At 41.1% G+C, this 22009-nt stretch overlaps 1 protein-coding gene across 1 annotated transcript in view; it reads left to right on the forward strand.

Annotated features, from left to right (window-relative positions):
* Positions 1-22009, forward strand: part of st6gal2a (ST6 beta-galactosamide alpha-2,6-sialyltranferase 2a) — an 81380-nt gene that overhangs the window by 11730 nt on the left and 47641 nt on the right. Inside the window, exons 2-3 of the mRNA XM_034693357.1 lie at positions 16797-16853; positions 16930-18014. Of these exons, the coding sequence (XP_034549248.1) occupies positions 17015-18014 (1000 nt within the window). The 5' untranslated portion in view covers positions 16797-16853; positions 16930-17014. The remainder of the gene's footprint in view (positions 1-16796; positions 16854-16929; positions 18015-22009) is intronic.

Below are 22009 nucleotides of genomic sequence, written 5' to 3' on the forward strand. Positions count from 1 at the left end.
CAATACAAAACTGCTGCCAACAGCAACACGGACACAAAGGTTGACAGCTTTAAACAGGATATTTCCACCTTTGGATACAAAGGCAACAGACAGGTGGGAAATTCTGGTACGCTACATTTACAGACCAGCAACATCAGAGCTGTCTGAGCTTTTCTCCAGTGGGACTGATTATGACCCGGTTGCGCTCCCGGCTGACACCTGACCGAATACACATTTATTTTTCTCAATAAGAACGAGTAGACAGAAAACTGGACACTGTGAGTCTGAAGTACTTTTCTGTTAGTATTATGAGCCTTCACTTTATAAGATTATGTCTGCAGGGAATATTTTAATGAGCCTGATTGTTGATATTCTGCGTGTCAAACGTGTACCCGTATTCAATCCCGTCAGTTATTTGCATTTTGTTGCTGTAGAAAATACAATTTAGGGGGAAAACAACCTATTTGGCATTGTTTTTGACGTAAGAATAATAATGTTTTTTTTTATCAATTAATCAATAATTGATCGTTAACATTTCCAAAAATCGATCACGGAAAATACTTAAAATGTACATCTCTAGTTTAAATGTATGTTTTGTATTGTCTACTCCACCAGCCGGATCCCTTATGCGGATGTTTTGGCTTCAGTATTGCGATATGGCAGCGCTCATTGAGGCAGTATTTTGGCTTCAAATCTAACAATCGAAGAAGATGGGGGCATGTTGTCCATATTTATATACAGTCAATGGTTGAAACCAAGCGGCAACCTCCGGTCTCAAACTATGAAACCCATGTGGAAGTGTTATAAACTGCAATTCATCGAGAATCCGCTTGAGGCTGGCTGTAGAAACACTGGAAACCACATAGACACCCATTCAAAAAAGATGATCTTTGCAGCATTAATAAACATGTTTACAGCCTGGTACAAAAAACGACTTGGCTCTACGTAGCTTATCTCTCTAGCGGCACACACTGTACGGGGGGTGAATTTTTTTCTAAGGCGACGGTTCAGAAGATATTTAGATTACAAGTTTTTGCCCAAATAAGGACATGACTGACTTGACTCCCTGATGGGAACACATAGCTGTTGGCAAAGAGGATCAAACTCCGCCCCTTTACGTCACACTCTGCCTGGTTGAGTTCCGCATTTCCAATATGGCTGCTGCCGTCGATTGGCTTCAAAACAGCGCTCAGGAACAGATGGGTGACGTCACGGATATTACATCCATATTTTATACAGTCTATGCTTGAAACAAGTACATTTTGGCATGTTTGCAACAAAAAAAAAACGAATTGATAACTCAGTGACATGCTGTAGTGGAAACTAGATTATGCCAACAAATGTGTTTTATGTTTCTTTTGAAGCGCAGTTTTGAATTTTAACATGAAAGAATCATCATGATCGAGGAGTGTCGATGTCATTCTGTAAAAATAAGTCATTTTTCTGATTTCCTTCACTAATGGCATTCCTTATCACTCTAGTATTGAGACTAGTGTTGTCATCCTTTTTAGACAGTAGCACTCATTGTCTTGCATCACATTCATGTCCCTGCAAGTTGTCAGGCAGAACTAAACATGCCTGGCTTCTTTGTGTGAACATAAGTTGCCCACTCTGTGTCTCAATTTAGCCTCACTACTTGTTAGCACAAGAACTAAGATTAAACTTATCTTTCATTGTGTTGTAGGTTGTGGTTGTAGTTTGCGCTGTATATTAGGTTTCATAGTGGTGCTGTGCATAGCTGTACTTAGCTGTATGCGTGCATGCAGTCATGCATTCACATGCTCTGGTGTGTATGTGTGTGTGTGTGTGTTTGTGTGATTGGCAGGCAGTGGGATGGCTGGAATGAGCTGTATTGCCTGCAGTGTGTGCTCGGCTCCACATGCTAGGTGCCAGTGGTGAGGAGCCGACTGATCTGCTGCTGCTGGTACTAAGTCACATTCTCACACACAGGCAGAAACGCACCAAACATGGCAACGACACACTTGTACAATTTGCTCTCGCGGGCCGAGGTACAGTCGTGAATGCAATATTTATTTGCATCTTTGCGTGGGTAAAGGCAGGACAATAAAATGAGTGACTTTAGAAGAAATGCATATAGACACAGTCAGTCAGTGGAGCGGTGTTTGCACTTACATCTGCATGCACATCAGCACACATGAATGTAGGTCACAGAAAAAGGCAGATGTGGGGGAAGGAGAGAAGGTGAGTGACTGCTGGAAGTGGAAGTGAAGGGAGGAGGAAGCCTTTCATTATGTCATCATGTTGGAGCAGTTCAGGATTAGGGGTTGGAAAGATGTATGGGGAGGCTTTAACCCCTTGATTTCTACCTTTTTAGAGGTAAAGTCATAATTATTAAAAAGAAAGAGAAAAAAAGTGAATTTACAGAAAGTCGCCTCATTCGTCTCTTTCGAAACTGTACACGATTAGCAGCAAGTCAAGATGTGAAGCAAGGTAAAAGTTGTTTGAAACTGTCTGTAAATTGTCTCTTAGCTTCGACGTCCTCCCGCCTCGACTCGCTGATTCACATGGACCCAGGTAGCGAGCCGTTCAGTCTACAATCTATTCTTAACAGCTCCACTTTGGGCTTTCAAGATGTGATGAAGTGCACCGGACCCTTCGGAGAGCTCGGACGCTGGCAGTATAATTATGCAGGGCGAAGTCTGATGTCCTACACGCTAATAACCTCATTGCCTCCTGAGGCTAAAGCAGGGAAGCAGGATAGCAGGGGGTTCATTAAGTGAGAGGGAGAGAGACGTGGTTCATTTAATCCGTGCATCTGCTTCTGCTTCGAGCTCCATTTCATCACGTCTGATGTTCCTGTTTCAATAAGTCTTTGCTCCTGTCTCATTTTTCGTTGTGTGATATGCAATCGCATGAATTTCAAGACCAACATGTTGAGACATATTCGCCATATGTGCTGTACGATGAAATATTATGGCGTCTATCTTATCTGTCCCTAAAAATGGCACAAGATTAAAAACCTGATGAAGTGCCTCTAGATTGATGACAGTTTTGTAAATAGCCATTAGTCATAATGTATCTGAAATGTGCCTTTCATATGCAGCCTGAAAGTCGAAAGCATAAAGACTTTAGGTTGAACGGAGTGTGTAAGAAGGGTGATAATAAGACTGTTAATTTCCATCTGTGCGAGCCTCGTCTCGTGCTTCACAGTTCAGATGGTGAGATTAGTGGCTCCTTAAGATGCTTCACAATTTTGCACCTTGTCATCTTGTCTCATGATTAAAGCATGATTTCCTCAGAGCATACAACAGCCATACAGACTCCCTGTTAGAATGATTACATATTCGAACTCAATCCAGCCAAGTTAAAGATGGAATTTTGCTGCTTCAGAGTGTTCTTTGTTTAATTTCTGGAGTGGAAAATGAACCCTTAAATTGTGCTGGATAAGACAGCTCTCCATTTTGAACTCGATAAAGTGAACAAAGCATTGTCTGGACAGGAAGTCTTGACTGTCATCATCATCACCCTTTAAATTACATCCCAGGTGAAACCCTGCTAGTTCAGAAGAGAAGATTCAAAAGTTAAGTTTTCAACATTTCTGTACGAAGTGTTCCTACCCGTTCAGAGGGGCCACTGCTGAAGGCAAGCTGAAGAGCCTTTTGTCAAATTCTCCTCCTGACTATATCACCCTTCCTCTTTGATCATCCTCTACCAGGGAATTCACCTGTACAGACTTAAACTCTGGAGGCACATCTTACTGACCTTTTAATGTGAATGGAACGTCCCAGCAGCCTCTATTTGGGGCTCAAAAGTCTCCCTCCGGCACAACTTGGAGAAGTTGAGAAGTTTCAGCTTTATGAAAATTTCATCTGACGGATCAACAACCCAGAGACGAGTGCTTGTGCCTGTTTCGAATCCCCCTGGGAGGAACAGAAGCACAGCGAGCTGCAGGAAAATGTAGTTTTCAACTGAACGATGTAAAAGCACTTGAAGCAAATGTTGGAAAATATGCATTGCAAATAACTTTCCTATTTATTTCACAAGCTAGCAGGACACAATGGGCCACAACAGGTTAGGACAAGCAAGAATTACAATAATTTAAAAGTTGCCAGTCAACCTTATGCTGCAAAGCTCGCCAGCAGACAGGTGAAAATACCCTTAACTTATATTGAGTAGAGTACTCTGTATCAAGCACATGCTTTAACAGCTGAGCTATCTGGCCACCCAAGCACCGACAATTTTAAAGCCCTCTTTTCACAGAAATTCTGCAAAACTCCCATAACCAACCTTCTTTGTTACTGAACCAAATAATACTCATAGATCGGTGCCCCAGTTAGTGATTTAACACAGCTACAGCGTCACAAGAGCAATTGAGGTGCGACATGTAGTAAAACATAGTGAGCCTCACAAACACGTACTGCGCCGTTCCATCCTATCAGCTTCCACATTTTCACAGCTGTTGTTTCGCCTTTGTTACTATCTGGTGCAGCAACAGATCGCTTTAGCCCCATCGTTCTACTTCTTACTCAGAACAACAAGGAGGAATACATAACGTCCCATCCTGAAACACTCAGCACATTTATATGCACAGTTGGGTCAAGCTGCAGTTATAACTCAATAAGGCAATTTAATCAGACAAATGTCCTTGTCCCAGTATACAAGCTCCAGGCGTGAATTGATTTATTGACAAAAGTCTGTCCGACACGGTAGGTGGCGAAATGCCCTCAATCAGCTAGCTTGATCAGAACTAGCCAGAAAGAAGTAACCAAGAGGCAAACTGGATGGAGGTCAAATGGTGGAAACATGGCGACTTTACAACTCTCTACCCTCCGTACACACGATATGATAGCTTCCTCTTGTTGACTTTTCTGCGGCTGAGGTTTTATTTACCATCCAGCTTCCTTCTCCACATGTACGCTATTTGACTTCCGGGTGAAAGCCTGGCATGCAAACTGTTTGCATAATTTCAAAGCCAGTTGGGTCCAATTGAGATATGTACATGGATAGGCAAGGCAAGGCAAATTTATTTATAAATCACCATTCATACACAGAGCAATTCAAAGTGCTTTACAGAGTTAAAAACAAAAAACAGAACAGTAACAATCAACAAAAACACAGAAAACACTTTGAACATTTACATTTTATATGCAGCCAGTTATGTTTGATCTACTCTCTCTCTCTCTGTACTTATGTAACTTAACGTAGATAGTAAATAGTGTTGGGTCTTATTATTTATTTAAATTAGGAGGGATTATTATAAATAATCACCCCCCTTTAGTGCTCTGAAGTCCGTAACTTGCAGAGTCTTACTGTCCCGCCGGACACAGAATCACAACTGATCTTGTCTTAACCAAAATGAACCCTTTAATTATTCAATTCATCTCAGAACTTCTTCCCAAGGATTAAGACTCACACATTGAATCTTTTCTGTGTCGAGTCGCAGCCCGAAGCTGGCTCAGACCTCTTGACACCCCCACAGGGTGCCTGTATGCCTAACATTTAATTGTAGATCCAATATCAGGTTAATTCCATAACGCCGTACCTTGTCAGACAATACCCAATTTAAAATATGACATTAAACAAACATAAGCATGAAAACATAAAATATTTTAAAATATAAGAATGAGAAAGAAAGAAAGTAAATGTAGTTAAAAAACTTAGTTAAAATGCAGTTTGTTATGAGAAATTAAAAGTTTGTAGTTATAGAAATAAAAACTAAGATTTAAAAATGGGTTTGCATCCAAAGGAGAATTGATCCCCATCGGTAGTATCTAGGTTTGTTATTCCAACTTTGAGAAGTTCTACTTAGTGTGATTTCAGTTGAACTAACATGTTTACATCTAGTTTTAGTCATACTAACTCAATAAATCAATATTTTTAACAAAAAGTAAACATACTAACTGTGTTAAAGCGGCTAACGAGACTTCCCAGTTAAATTAAAGTTGCTGTGAGTAGTATTTTGTGGTGTTTACCAGAACCGATATGGTAGAAATTGAATATTCAAAAGTATGTTTCAATTAGTGTATAATTACCTAAATACCAAAATTGTTTTTGGTAGCTTAGAATGAGCCTTTTATGTGTAGAAAAGTAGCGGGCCCTCTTCCATGTAGGCTGCTATCTTGCACCGCCATGTTTCTACAGCTGCATAGAAAAGCTAAGCAAGTAACAGCCATACGCATCTTTGTATTTAGTGAGTACTGATAGGAGTTTCTTATGGTAAAAACCTGACAAATGGAGAATCATACTCATAAAGCACAACAGTAGCTCCTTGTCCTTGAAGGCCACCATCCCTTTTGGAGCTTCACCAACAGGAGGGGTATATCCAGTCCTACACACTGCACCTTTAAAGCAAGGCTCAACTTTTAATGCAGGACAATGTTTTGTTCCCAAAGACCTTTTGAATTGAAACCCCAACTTCCCACACTGACTGGTGTTATTTTAATGAATGACAACGTTGTGTCTTTTAAAGCAGTGCCATTGTCTTTCTGAGTGAAGCATTGGGGCTGTAGATGGAGCACAATTTGGCTGCGGTAACCCAAAAACACTCCACTCTAGCTCTAGGTCATAAATAACTCTGGGCCCCAGTGGTGAAGGTGCATACACCCACCCTACACCCACTTCCTATTTCTAACTACTGCTTTTTTTTATCCTGTGTCCCTCATGTATTTGAAAATCTAACAAAAGGCTGAATTTCTCACCTTTCACACAAGCAGCTCCTCATGTATTTGGATTTATTTTATATTCAGTTTACAGAAACCTGGAACACCCGGAGTGGTATTTGACGAATGAATGAAGAAACCTAAAATGTCCTTTATCACACATTTTCATGCTTCTATCACTGCGTCTGAAAGTGCTTATTGGACCCAGTCGTGGTGCTTTTTTTATAACCTCACTGTGATGTATTAGTTTGTAGCTGCTTGAACAACTGCACGGTGAATATTAAAGGAAAACAGCTTTATATTTTTAGATGAGGAACAACTCCACTCTTGTGGACTCAATATTTTATGAGGAACAAGCCCTTTGGTCAGTGTTTTATTTGAGAGAATGTGCACACTATTGCCATGCAGTGTGTCGAATGGAGAGGGACAGTGTGTTCTCCTGCAGCAGGTTTTAGGACTTTAATACCTCTGACACCCACTGCTTTCTTTGTAAGACTCTTTTATTGTTTCCTTTATCAGTCTTTTAATGTCAGTGTTAACACCACAAATTAATTAAGACTTATTGTGAACTAAAATGTACTTAGTGCTTCATTATTAGAAAGCATTTCGAGAATGTTTCTTCGGCAGTCCTCTGTTTTTACCGTGCATTTTCCTTAGAGGTCATGTCACCTTTACTTTACCAGTCCAACACCAAAACCTTTACTTCCTACAGCACCCTTTCCATTATTCAGGAAAACGTTCAAGTTGCCTTTGGTGAAAACATTTATTTAACTTCGCCTGTCCAACCCTGGTTTCTCAGAAGGATGTATTGAAGTCGACTAAACAGGTTTCAGTGTGATGCTGTGCGGCTGTATCCCCTCAGGGTTTGTTCAAGTCTCTTACCTGGCAGTCAAACAGTGGCTGGAGTTCAGTACAGTCACCTCTGGCAATGCCTGCACTGTCGTCACGTAAAGAATATCACAGCAGGCAGCAGCAGGGCATGCTGGAATGAAAGGAAAGTGGTTACATAAAAAAAACTATTAATATAGTCCCCTTGGCTTACCATTTCCAGGCCTGTCTTAGAGTTTGGCCTCTGTGAGGAGATGCAGGGTTTTATATAATGTTAATCAAGTATTTTTGTTAGAGTGGTGTTTAATGTTATAGATAAAATAACATACATTTTTTTTATCTTGAAGAAGAAGCCAAAAGGAAAGATAGTAGTAACAAAAGCTCTATCAGTGCATCCACAGCACCTTTTAATGTTGCATTAGCTAACTTTTTTTATAAGTTTTCTTTCAGCTGTTTGGTCCCTTCTTTTTGTGTAACCGTAGGTGTGTTGAAGCACTCCAATTTTTTAGTCATTGGTTTTACTTATCAGTCTCAAGAACATAAACCATCTTGCATATTGTAAGTTGGAACTCTTCAGTGTGTCATTGTTAGCTAGCATAACAGCTAGAATGAGCCCAGCCTGTTTCTTGGTGCTCAGCTTGTTTTTTAGGCTAGAATGTCAGTATGTAAGACTTAACAGCTTTGTGTGTTGTGAATGTATTCTGCTCAGTTTTGCCTTTTTTTAATTTCACATGTAAACTAGGGATGCACTGAAAATTCGGCCACCTAATCATATCAAATCATCTTTCTTTCTGTGGTCTCAGGCTCAGCCATGAGTATAGTGTTGCATTGCAGACTTGTTTGGGGGTCACAGTGAGTTAAAATAATTTCACGTGTGATCTCTCTTCATTTTGAAATACTGCAAAATGTCATTACCTAAAGAATCAACTATATAAAAAGGAAAATTATGAATCAATCACGAACAGATGAAAAAATAAACAACTGAACTAATAATGAAGGAATCAATCAATAAATACACAAATAGGTATGTATGTGTGTCTATGTGTGTCAACTTTGTAATTGATTTATTATTTAAAGCATTAATATTAATTTATATTTCTGCAATGCCTTGATTTTAGTGAGGTTAGTACACAGCCATAGCCATAAATGCAATGGTACTAATAATTAGCATAATAATTTATTTTGGTGTTTGGGTTTTCAGCCTTGGTTTCCTCATTTTCGGTTTTGGCCAAGAGTTTTCATTTGGGTGCATCCCTAATGTAAACTTTACAATTATTGTAAACATTGTTTTAACTGAGGTGTTCCTAGCTTCCTAGCCATGTTGTCTGCAGCAGTTTTGTGGTGCTGTTTTTGTGCAGGGGTTCCAAAACTTTTCAGCCCACGACCCCCAAAATATATTTGCCAGACTTGTGACCCCCATTGTCCCTCGAAGTGATTAAAAGTTGCCTCATACTTTATTTACTTCATACTTCAAGCCTTCCTGCATGCACATGTATGTGTTTCCTGTGCTGCTGTGAATTAACCTGCTATTACTGATGCTTTTGTTAATCAACTGTTGGCTAACCCTAACCTTAACTTTAGGATTCATCTGGCAACAAATTAAATTTAGTAATTTGCATGGTTTTATTTCAAATGTAACTACTATTTTATCGATATTTTTACACAAATAGGCAGAATAGGAAAATTTAGATTACTTAAATAAAATAAATCGGGGAGACATCTCAGGACCCCCCATTATGGCCCTTTCCACCGGCCCGTCTTAGCCCTACTCTACTCGACTTGACCCGACTCTACTCGGTTTGTGTTGCGTTTCCACGGGCGCGGTACCTCGTGTCAGATACTAGTTTTTCGTACCTGCTCTGCTCTGGTTCCAAGCGAGCTGAGCCGATACTAAAAGGTGACGTCAAGGGACTGCCGGCCACTGATTGGTCAGACAATGTCGTCACCGAAGAGTCATGAGTGCGACGCCTAACACAGGAATCAAACTCGCCATTTAAAAAAATGACATCAGTACTGTACAATGTCTGTACACAAAGTTTCTCTGTGGTCTGTTGACAAAGTTAGGGTTAGCATGCTACCATGTCCTCCATTGTTTGATTGTTGTGTTTGAGACTGCGTTCAAAATGACATGAATGCAGTTTTGTGAAGCTGTGTTATGACGACCCCGCCCACCGTGAGTCGGTACTCGGGCTGGTGGAAAAGGTACCAAACTGAGTCGAGTTGAGTCGAGTCGTGTAGGGCTGGAACTGTGCAGTGGAAAAGGGCCATTAGTGCCTCCTGACCCCCCCCAGGGGTTTCGGACTCACACTTTGGGTACCTTGTTTTAGTGTTTTGAATTATACTGAGAAGTGTTTCTTTATTATTTGTTTAATCAATTTAATATCACGAGAGTAGAGTCAAATTAAATAGTAGTAGCAAAGAAAGAACTTAAATACATAGAGACCAAAGTAACAGCAGGGGCTTCATTATCAAGTATAGTAGTATTGGATCATGAATGCACTGTATGCTGTAAGAAGTTATAGTTGTTTAAGATTAATAATGTGTGAGAAATAAAGTGCACACAATCCATAAGGGGTATTTCAAACTGTATGCAGCATTTCCTCAAGAGAATCATGCCTTAAAGAACAATTACTTCTCTGTTTCAGTCTGGATTTTTCTCACTGTGTAGGCACATTTCCTCAGTTCTTTCTGTCTAATATTTCTATCCCCAGATAACAAGTAAGGCTGATAACTTGTACCTCCATTCTCTAACAGTCTTTATCCACTTCAGAAACAGAAAAGTATCATGGTTACTGAATGATCGTAACAGTTTTGTAACGTGGCCAAAAAATGATAGTGTAGGCAGGTAGACAAAGGGAAAACAACCAGGTGTGAAAAGCAAGTCCAGGACAATTAGGTTCTGAAATGCTGCTTTGCCAAATGACAGGCAACACACACTATACTTGGTAGAGGCACAGAAACATAACAAAGCCTGGCGTACCGTACACTCAGTCCAACACCAAACGCAGCTGGCAGACACAACGGAAGCATGAAACAGTACAGAAAGATCCACATGCACCAAGAGACGAGCAGTAAAATAATGAACATGCTCACTGGATGAGCCAGCAGAACAGCCTGGTACAGTGGCCAGGCTATAACACACACACCTGGCATGTCAGAGAGATCCATTCAGAGTTGTGGATATCCTTACAGGCTGACAAAAATCTGCATAAATACAATTACACTCTTGAAACCACAATTTTTTGTCTCTTTTGGACATAAAACACAAACACATGTCTTTAAAATCACATCAAGTCACTTGGGGATGATGAACTGTGAGGGAAGTAAAAGTGAAGTTATGGAATTGTTAACCTCAGACACTCACAAACGAGAAGTATTTTTTTTGCTCGGCATGCATACACATTTAGTGAACCTACTTTTGTTCTTTCATTTCTTCTTATTTTCTAATAAATGGTTTATTTTTGGGGTAAAGGAGAACAGAAACTGTTATTGTGACGGTAATCTCCAAAGCAATGTTCCTGTGGTAGGCAATGTGCACGTTTAAAAACTTGAACATTATGATATGAATTTCTTTTACACACTCAAACTTCGATTGCTATGAGCGTAGAGAAGGCCTAGCAGGCGTATCTCGGGGATGCACCCTAAAGCGAACTGTCCTTAAAGCCTATGTAAAGTTAGCTTGAACCTCCAACTTCAGAGACATGTCCTTTTAAAGCCCACAAGTCTGCAGTCCAGAGAGTGTGGACATTTCGATTTGACCTATGTGTCACCACTGATGTGTCATCTGGTTTTCATCTGACTGACATTATACTGTAGAGTTTCATAACAAAGGCCTGCAGGACAAATCTCAATGCAAACGTCCATCACCCAGACAAGCGATGGGAAGTCCTTCTTAGGAGAACTTCCTCTTAAACAGCTGTATAAACACTGTCAAAACGTCACTGCTATATGCTGTGAGAAAGAGAGGGATCATAAGTAAACCAGCAGCTAACTGTGTCACAAGATATACATGATGCCTATTAAAACAAACTTACAATGAAATCATAAACGACATCTAAACACAAACATGTTTATTTAGCTTTCACTACACTTGAAACAATGAATCAGAATGGATTGTATGATAAGATAATCTTCGATGTCCAGTGTTGAATACGGAGCTAATTGGAGCTTTACATGAAATGAAATCTGGGGGAAACGGCTAGCTAGATTTTGTCTAGCGGTAATGAAATTAATTTCCAACTTATTTTATTGTTATTTACAAAAGTAAAAATTAGCAAATGTGTGACTGCAGAAAGAAGCCTGGATGTTTGAAACCAGTTGCAACCAGATAGCTGAACATGTTAATCTCAAACAACACGTTAGGCTAACTGCTTTCTTCTGGCTAAGGCCTGGTTTGTACTTCTGCGTTGACCCTACGCAACAGTGGCCGACGCGACAGTTGGGATAGTCGGGTCACCTGTTTCCGGCCCTGCAACGTTTTCTGTTTTTCTGATTCGGAACATACCATGTTAATTTAGAGTGGATACATGTTGCTGTTTATCATTAAGCAATGTTTATAGGGAAGAATAGAGAGGAGACTTCAGAGGTGATGAAATGCACAGCTGATTGACAGCATTCTGGAAGTGCTGTAAATACAGGAAATACAATGCAGACGAGTGAACCAATCACAGCGCTTGCGGTCCGCTTCTATCCGAAGCGTAGTTACATTTTTGAGGAGGTGCGCATCGGCTACATGCATAGGCAGGTAAGGGGGCGCTAGGGAGGCCTCAGAAAATTGGAGGGAAGGGAAAAAAATAGAATTTAAATAATTATTATTATTTGTATTTTTTTTAATATATTTTTTGAAACATGTTTGTTAATAATTTCCTATGCTAAAGAAATGCAATAATTATTGTAAAGTGAATAAAAGTAAGAATATACATTGTAAAAGTTTATGTTTCTTTACATATTTTGAAGCCTTGACTCGGTTTGCAAAGGGGTCCCCAGCCAGAAGCTAATGCTGTTTGGGGGGCCTTAAGTTTGGGAACCCCTGGGCTATGCCATCGATTCGACGCAGAAGTATAAACCAGGCTTACGTTAGGTTAAGCTAACAATGCTGTCTCAAGATTTCAATAAGGCATCATCGAAACATCTCAAATTTAGAATGGCATATTTTCATCTAACAATACAATTATTCAGTTTCAACATTGTCACAATTTTCAATTAAATAAAGGGTTAAAATGATTTTTACACCATCAAATTCGTTTTTTATTAACATTTCACACAATGTCTTAACTTTTTTTGAGTTGGGGTTGTATTTTTCAGCGAATACCCGTCCCAGTGAATAATCTCCATCACAGTCATGCAAAGCTACATTCGCTGCTTAACAAAAGTCATTTGAATGGATAACCTCAGGCTTTATAGGAGTGTCTTCAACATTTCACTGGCATTTCATGCAGCATAAATAATAGAAACATTCATTACTTTTATACCAACTCCACCGTGATCAAGACAAAATAATTTTTCGACACAAGATTGATTGTTTCGGTCATTCCTTGGGCGATCAAGTTATTAAACCTCTACATATTATCCAACCTCTAAAGTGAAGATTTGATGTTTTTCCTCCATAAGACAGTTCATCCTTTGGACAAAACTAGACATTTAAAGATGTTATCTTAGGTTTTTGTTATAACCAATCTTTTTTACCAAGCAACATGGGAAATTACAAATAATGATAATAATATCCTGCTTCTACTTTCAGGATTTAGGGGAAATAGTTTTGTTGTTGTCTGCATACTTGATGGTCACCTGTGACTCTCAACAGAACACATTTCCTCTCCGTTCACCTCTCTTTCACTCCTTCTATTTTTTCCTCTCATGCAGGTCGCAAAACATATAATTACCCCCTGGGGGAAAATTGCATGCAAACATTTAACCTATATCCCCTCCTCTTCATTTCAAAAGCATCCACTCTCCCTTTGATGCTGTCTTTTACTCTCTACAGTCAATGCTTTTATTTTGTCAGAATGCTTTTCTCATCTCTGAAAACTCCCACTAAGTCATTTAGTCGTCCTTTGCTTCCTGGCAGCGTCTTGTTTCCATGTTTTCCGTTTTGTACCGCGTCTTTGTGTAGCCCTCACAAGACTGGCTCTGTCCTCCACCCCCGCCTCTCCATCTGTGCCACACATTTATGTTGTTTCACTGCAGTTACTGAAGCACTCATACTGATTGCTGCCAGGTGAGGCAAACTAGCAGCGCACGCAAATACATGCACGCAATGCCTCGGGGCCACAAACGCACACGGACACAGACACACTGACAATGAGCTTCCACATGGTAGTGGTGCATGAAGATGGCATTAGCTTGGTGAAAATATTGTCATTGTTTTTTTTCAGCTTGTGTTCTGTGTTTTTTGAGCACTTAGCCTGCTGCTGTTGTATCCAGGTGTTAAATGGCAGTTTTCCACTGAGTCACATTTGATCTCAGTATGGCAGACATGTCGAAAAATGCTACACAGCTGATTCTGCCAGCCTAACAATCCATCGCCTTAAGGCATGGAACAAAAATTTCTGCACGTTTTCACAGACGGTAATCAAGTTGTCCTGTGTGTTTTTGCAGATGTGTGTTTGTCTGAGCGTCTTTATTTTCTTTCTCCCCTATGGTCTCCACTCCCTCTGGCCCAGTTGCTCCCCACTGCTTTCCTCCTGCTTAACCAGGGTCAGTGAATGAGCTTTGCCCTCCTGCGCGGCCCCCGGGGCATGAGGCCTAGATGTCTGAGTTTATAGGGAGGGGGATCGCCCGAGATCCCTCTTGCTGTTCTCTGCAGGACCAGGCAGCCACAGAGACAAGAAGCTGTAATTAGGACTAGAGGAGGCTTAACACTGGAGCATTTTATTCTCTCCTTCTCCTGCCTCACCCTGCCACCCTCTCGAGAGAAATGCTCCCACATTAAGAGACCAAAGCTCATAATTACGTGCGGCTGAGAGGATTGTAGTCCTCTGATGTGAGGCAATTTAATGCTTCATTTATTTACCTTCATTGCTGTGTATTTCACTCGGCAGCCATCAGTAAACCTGAGGTGTTATACTCCAGAGCATTAGAGGAAGCTGGGCTGATAATGAGAGTGTTATTTTGAATGAGTGTTTTTTTTTTACCACACCAGTAAATGAGTAAAGATTTCTTGTTGATGCATGTGAAGATTTTGATTGGTACAGTTTTTTAAAGGGCTTTTATTATCGGTGCACATTTTAGCAAAGCATAGCACAGCAGTCCTAACACAGATGATCGCAAATATAAAGCATTGTCAATAGAACATGTGTTTATTGTCCTATTTACACAACATATCTTAGTTATATTTTGGACTGTGGACGGATGAATTTGAATTGACCCAAGTTTTCAAGTGAAGCCAATGAAGCACCTTGTTGATGCATTCTTCCTACTGGCCAGCAGGGGGTGGCTCCACTAGCAGCACACATTTTAATTAAACACAAGGTACTTGTGCTGAAAGGATGAGCGCTCAGTGAAGAAGCCCACGGCACTATGCCCTCATACTGATAAGTTTGGAAGCCTACTCCACGGTTCCTCATGTCTCCCAAAGCCTGAGATAGAAAGGACACATGGGCAGTGAGAGCCAGCACGTCACTGGGGTTATCAAGTGGGCTCCTCCCTTCACTGATGTTTCGTTTATTTAGGCCTACGACACCTCGGAAAGGCTAAAGTTATCTCCGGCATTCCAGAGCAACCCACCTCCATGCCAGCTCCCAGTGTCCATCATATCCACTAGCAGAACACCCCAATTTAATAACCCAGAACAACCTAGGCTCCGTACATGCAAACTCCAGGTAGTGACAACACCGATACTACCTCCCCTTCCACCTGGCTCCTAGCAGCCCCACCACCCAACACACAGCAAGTCTGTAGCTAGATATGAGAAACCAGGGGAGGCAGAGTCTTTTCATCATGAACATAGTCTCAAACACCTGACAACCAGTTACAAAGCCCAAAGATGGCGGTCACCATATTGGAAATGCTGACTCCAACTAACTTTCCACTAATCCAGAAACCTTCATGGAATTGAGACCTTAGCCTTGCTGCCTGGTAAACCACATTCACCTGCCAATCAAATTCGCCTCAACCCTTATTAAGCCTTGTGATTATGATATTAAGTCATCAAAACCAAGTAGATGAAACCCTGCACCCCTATGCACAGTTTTTGCAAAACAATGAATGAGGTATATAAACCAATATCATTCTTATTGGGCTTTTCTTGGCTGTTGGAGCCAGCCTCAGGTGGTGACTCAAGGAACTGCAGTTTGCACCTTTTGTTGCTTGATTTTAGAACACCAGTCCCTGTTTGGTTGCACACAACTTTTGATAGAACGAGATGGGGAAATTAACACTACTCAAAGGGTTTAGTGCATGGGTAAAGATTTCTCTTTCAAGTTTTGGTCACTTCTAAAATAAATTCTTCTTTAATACAACATTGTGTTGTTTTTTTTTAAAATTGATTATTAAATTATGGTCCATTATAGTGTCAAAAAGACAATAAAACTGTGTATGTTTGAGGTTGTGACCTCTTTGAACTGACAATCTGCCATCAAAATAATGTCCATCCAATGTTTGTACATCCTGTTCTCCATGTATGATCACTACTTGTTCCAAGATAAAATGGCTACATCAGAAATACTAAACCAGAGGCTCCATCTGGTGTGTTTACTTCTTATATTAAGTGTATGATTCAAATAAAGCAGTCTTCCTCTGCTTTGTTTGAATGGTCGATTTCCTAAAGAAAGAACAAAGTAAAGAGAGTTTCTTTGTTTGGAGAAGTAACACCTCACCTGAATGACAGGTGCAAAGTGTGATTAATATGTTCCTGCCTTTTTACATACTGAAGATGATAACACATATCAAAGACACACCAACACATGGCACATTGTGTGATGATTAGTTTTGAGCACCTGAAAGAGCCTGAATATAAATTATAGTCGGGTTAAGACGGGTGTTGATCTCACACTCCCCAGAAGCAGAAAACTTGTAATTTGTGTAAAAGAAGAAAGATGTGCAAATTGTCTGGGAATTTTCTGGGATGTGTTGTTTTCAGGGACCTTTTTGCACCTAGTTTTAGAGAAAGCAGTCTGTAGTTCTTATTGTGACTGAATTGCTGCAGATTTTCTGAAGGAAGCTGTGAATTTGATTTTACCTATTAGACAGTTCAGGTCTTAAAGTATTCTCCTTTTTTCGTTGTGAGTGGAGAGCAGCCAAGTCCTGCCCTGCAGGAGGTGTTATCCTGCAGCAAGTCAGTGTGAGCAGTGTGTTTCCGTGCACACACAGCCTCATGTATGTGTGTACACTCTTGATTTTAGCTCATTTGTACTACTCTTCTCTTTCAAGGGTCCTGTTGAATCACAGAGGACACACGGACATGAGGAAATAGACGCGTCAGTTGAGGTAAGTGTCTCTGAAAAACTTCTTCTACTTTTTTCCATATTTTCTCTCCACATTCTGAGTTTTTATTTCTTTACAGGCCCTCCAGCTGACCTCGGGCTGCGTCCTGTGGGGATTTGTTGTTGGTGGGCCAGCTGAACACGCGTGCATGTGAGTGAGAGGTGATGAAGTCCAGCATGAGGCAGTGGCGGAGGCTGGTGCTGGCAGGAATGCTGGCCTGGGGTCTCCTCTTCCTCGCGCTTCTCTCCTACTTCCTGGATGCTCGTGTGAATGAGCCCCTGACCTCTGCTGGCTCTTTGCTCTCCCAGCACCCAGACACCCGCCGCTTGGCCTCCATACAGGCCTCCCATCAACAGCTTGCAAACCTAGGCTCCCGACCTGACCCCGCCTCCACAGTGTCTACATCCTACCCTCGAGATGAGCCCGAGCTGCAGCCTTCTGCCAGCTCCACAACCCCAGATCTCAACCTGGAGGTGAGCCGCAGCCCTAACAGTGCACCATACGCCATTTATGCTAGCCAGGAAGCCAGCCAACAGGACTACTTGGACCAGCAGAGCCTGGCTGCTTGGTCCTCCTTTGGTACAGAAAATGTGGGTTCTCACTCAAACCATGTGGCCCAGAGTCGAGAGAAAACCTCTCAGACCACTGAGTACCAGAACCATGTCAGCGCTGCACAAAACCATGATGGAGGAGAAGAAGAAGATGACAGGGACAATGAAGATGAGGAACTAGGGAACAGAATGAGGACTACAGGAAGAGGGGGGGGTGGTGACTCCTCTGATCTGGAGGAGTATTACTTCTCAAAATCTGCCTCTGTAGTGCAGCGGCTGTGGCAGGGCCGGGTGTCTGCCGGCATGCTGAGTCCACGTCTTCAGCGCGCAATGAAAGACTACGTGAGCGCCAACAAACACCACGTCTTGTTCAACGGGCATCGCAGGGCCGCCCAGAGCCCCAAAGACTTACTGTGCCAAATGAAAGCCCAGGCGCGTCTGAGGACAGTTGACGGGTCCGAGCAGCCCTTCTCCTCACTCGGCTGGGCTGATCTGATTCCATCTCTTCCCCTGGAGCAACTTTACAAACAGCAGGGTCAGAGCAGCTACAAGACCTGCGCCGTGGTCACCTCTGCTGGTGCCATCCTGCGCTCTGGACTTGGCAAAGAGATTGGTGAGTAGAGAGAACAAAGATTTTGAGAAATTCAGAAGGGGCTGATTACAAAACCTCAATTCTTAAAGCTTGCTCACATTTATGTTCTTCTTGTCTTGTACTTTGATCAAATCATAACTTATTTAAAACACCATCTTACCAATATGTTTGCAGCAAAAACATCCCGCTTCTCTTCTACAAAACATTTCACGTGAGATTTCTGGCTTATTTATTTAATGAAAACAGGGTTTTGCTGAAGAAAGCTTGTTTATAATCCTCAGAGAATTAAATTTTGTCTGTATTAGTATTTGACCTCGGGCATTTTGTTTGGATAAACTTGAAATAATACCCGGCCCAACAGTTGACAGAAGAAAAGATCGGGGCTGACATGCTGTAGCCAAACATGTGCGCTGAAAGACCAGGATTTTTAAATATGCTGTTTGTTTCATAAGGGCTTAACATCATAAGAGCACTACAAAGGAGAGCTACAGCATCAAAAAGCTGCACATGAAAGCAAAGATCTAAAAAGATTACAAAGATTCATGTTGAGGTGTTCATATTTATTGTGTATTAAACAAAGATCATCCTGGTCACGTCTACATGGAGAGTTAATGCCACTTGATTGGCTGATTATTTGCTTTTAGGAGCTGCAGTTCAATAGCCTTTTTCTAATAAAGTGGCTTATCAGTGTGCATATGAAAAATCAATATCATGGATTCAAACTCGAAATGTATTTTCATCGCGTATCCTTTAAACACACTCACTGACTGGGATCTTGGATTTTTAAAGGTCAACAAATATCCATTTGCACCTCCAGTGATTTGCATTTGCTCTCATTTCTGCACGGCATTTACTGATTAACTTGTCAACTAGACTGTGAGCAGGTTTGAACCTGTGCCTAGTAGGCTATACAGTTTGCCTGTGCATTAGAATGTGTGTGTTCTTGGTTTAGAGGCATTGGCAGCTTTTTGGTAAGTGGGGAGAGTGTGAACTCGGTGACAGATGGCTCACTAGAAAAAAAGCAGAACCCCCTCCTAGTAACCAATCAGGCTTCCTCGCATCATGTATAGTTTTTAGTTTCATTTTTTTGTGAATTCAGCTGCACAGAGCTTCTTAAAGCTGCAACGAGAAGAGCTTTGCATGCATGTGTTTTATTCTTATCTGTCTAAATCTTACAGTGTCCTGCAGACTGCCCCAGATATCACTGCCCTAGAAAATGAATCAGAGCAAACAAATTGCACAGAAAATTTGATGCACACAAGTGATGCACACCTACATCTGTGTTTGACCTTGTGGTCACAGTGGAATTAACCTGTGGTGTCCCTGAAAGTACCAACTCTGCAGACTTTCATCACCGAGGCCTCCACTTGCTGCTCTGTGCAAAAAGCAAGGTGTCCAAGGGCATCAGGTTTAAAGACAAAAAGTTCATCTCTGAGCCAGTATGTGTGAAAAAATTGACAATTCAGTCATATCAATACACCATCAGACAATATCAATCAATATTTTTTTGTATGAAAGTATTTTTAGTTGTTCCTATACCACAACCAAAATCAGAAATGCCTTCAATACAGCCTAACACGGAATATCAGGCAAACACTATGCTAGTCAATGAACCAGTATAATATGATACCACAATATATTAGCCCCTCCAAAAATGTGCTTATACCTTCCTCCACAAGACAGTATCCCATGTTGCCTTAATAAATATCAAGTTTAGTCACCACTACTAAATGGTTAAGCAACAATGAAGAATACATTCCAGGTTAACTACAATGTGATGATAGGAGGGTTGCAAAATTCCGGGAATTTTCCAAGTTGGAAACTTTCCATGGGAATTAATGGGAATAAACCAGGATTTTACTAAATTGAAGATTCGCTCTAAGTAGGGAACTTAAATATAATTAGGGAAAATATATTCTAGCATAATCCTGACTAAAACAACCAGATTTCATGCAAGTACAGTTGAATATCTACGCTATTCCCAAGCGACAACCTCCGGTCTCAAACGATGAAGCCCATGCGGAAGTGTTATAAACTGCAATACATCGAGAATCCGCTTGAGGTTGGCTGCAGAAACACCGGAAACCACATAGACATGAATGGGAAAAAGACGATCTTTGCAGCATTAATAAACATGTTTACAGCCTGGTTCAAAAAACGGCTTGGTTCTACGAAGCTAATCTCTCTAATGGCACACACTGTACGGGGGTTGACTTTTTTTCTAACGTGACGGTTCAGAAGATATTAAGATTACAAGTTTGGCCCAAATAAGGACATGACTGACGTGACTCCCGGTCGGGAACACATAGCTATTGGCTAGGAGGCTCACACTACGTCACTGCCTAGTTGACTTCCGCATTTCCAATATGGCTGCTGCCGTCGATTTGCTTCAAAACAGCTCTCAGGAACAAATGGGTGACGTCACGGATACTACGTCCATATTTTATACAGTCTATGGCTATTCCTCTATCACATGCACATAGCACACTGCTTACTGCAGGGCCACGCCCCCTACATGCACTGTGCATTCCTCCATCACATGCACAGATGATTTCTAGAATCCTTGACCACACTTTTGAGCCCAGAGCACAAGACTCTTGAAACCCCCAATTCCCAGTTAATTCCCATTAATTCCCATTAATTCCCATTAATTCCCATGGAAAGTTTCCAATATTTCCAAAATTCCCCCGCTTAACTTCCCATGGAAATTCACAGGAAGCTTTCCAGAAATGTACTGAAAATTTTCCAGCCCTTTGCAACCCTAGATGATAGCTAACAACAACAGTGGTGCTATCAAATCTTAGCTAAAGTCAAAACTAGCAAGATGTCAGCAGTCAGTACAAATTTGTCAGCTGTATCATCTTAAGAGTTAAAGTTATGATGATAATGAGATTTAAAAACACTAAATAAAGAAGTTTAGTGTTTAGAGTTTTTCCAGCTCACTTCAGCTAACATAGCAAATCAGTTGTTAGCTGATCAGCTGCTAACAATAGCATAGCTTGTTTCCAGATGCTCAGTTTAATTTGAGGTTATGATTTCTTCGATGTAGAGAGCCAGAGTGTACAACACAAGAATGAAAAAAATAATACAGTATCAAAAAACAGTTGTTAAAAATTCGAATCATGTGTTTCTAAGTACAATGATATCACAGAGTATCACATTTCAGCCAAAACTCAAGTTTAGGCATGAAAGATGGTATCAGGATGAAAACAATGGTACCATTTAATCTCTAAAGAAATGTTAGGGTGTAATCCTGGGTACAGCTTTAGGACTGGTGTTTGAAGAACATTCAGCCATGTGGTAACTTATTTTTGGAAGCAGATCGGAGAAAATAAAGGCAGTCTCTAGCTTCGGGCTCCAAGCCTTTGACTTAAACTCGGCAGGTGCTTCTAAATCTCTGCCGATGTATCATCATCCTGCCATGTTTGATTTTGGTTTCTGTCCAATATTGTGATCCATATGCACATGCTCAGAAGCCAAGCAAAGAATCTGCCATCATTGTTTTGAACACGCATACCTCATAAAAAGAGCTTCCATGCCTGGTGTTTGCCGTCAGAGACTCATTATGAAATATAGAGAAGCTGTCAACTAAAATCAGAACTGATGACTTCTTCTCTGAAGTGGAATCACGCAGATGTTACGTCAAAAAGCAGCATCAGGGTGTTGGATCAGTGTGTCATCATCATGCTATTCAGCTCTTTAAAAAGAGATTTGGCTCCACGGGGGGACTCTGTGACTTGACGACTCAGATAGATGTAACAGCAGATTAATTATTGAACAGCCTCACAGTGTTGGAGGAGCACGACTTTGTTACATTAATACTCAGGCTCAGCCTCAACAGGAAATCAAACCACATTGATCTTGCTCCATCTTCTTCACCATCCTGCCGTGCTCCCCAAAAAGGCTGCACTGCATCAAAAAGCATCACATTATGGAGCTCCAAATGGGAAAAAAAGAAATCACTGAATGATGGATTTTTAAACTAATGTCTGTTCTGTGACGCCTGCAGGTTGGCT

This window comes from Notolabrus celidotus, chromosome 10 (assembly GCF_009762535.1).
Source record: "Notolabrus celidotus isolate fNotCel1 chromosome 10, fNotCel1.pri, whole genome shotgun sequence".
NCBI lineage: Eukaryota > Metazoa > Chordata > Actinopteri > Labriformes > Labridae > Notolabrus > Notolabrus celidotus.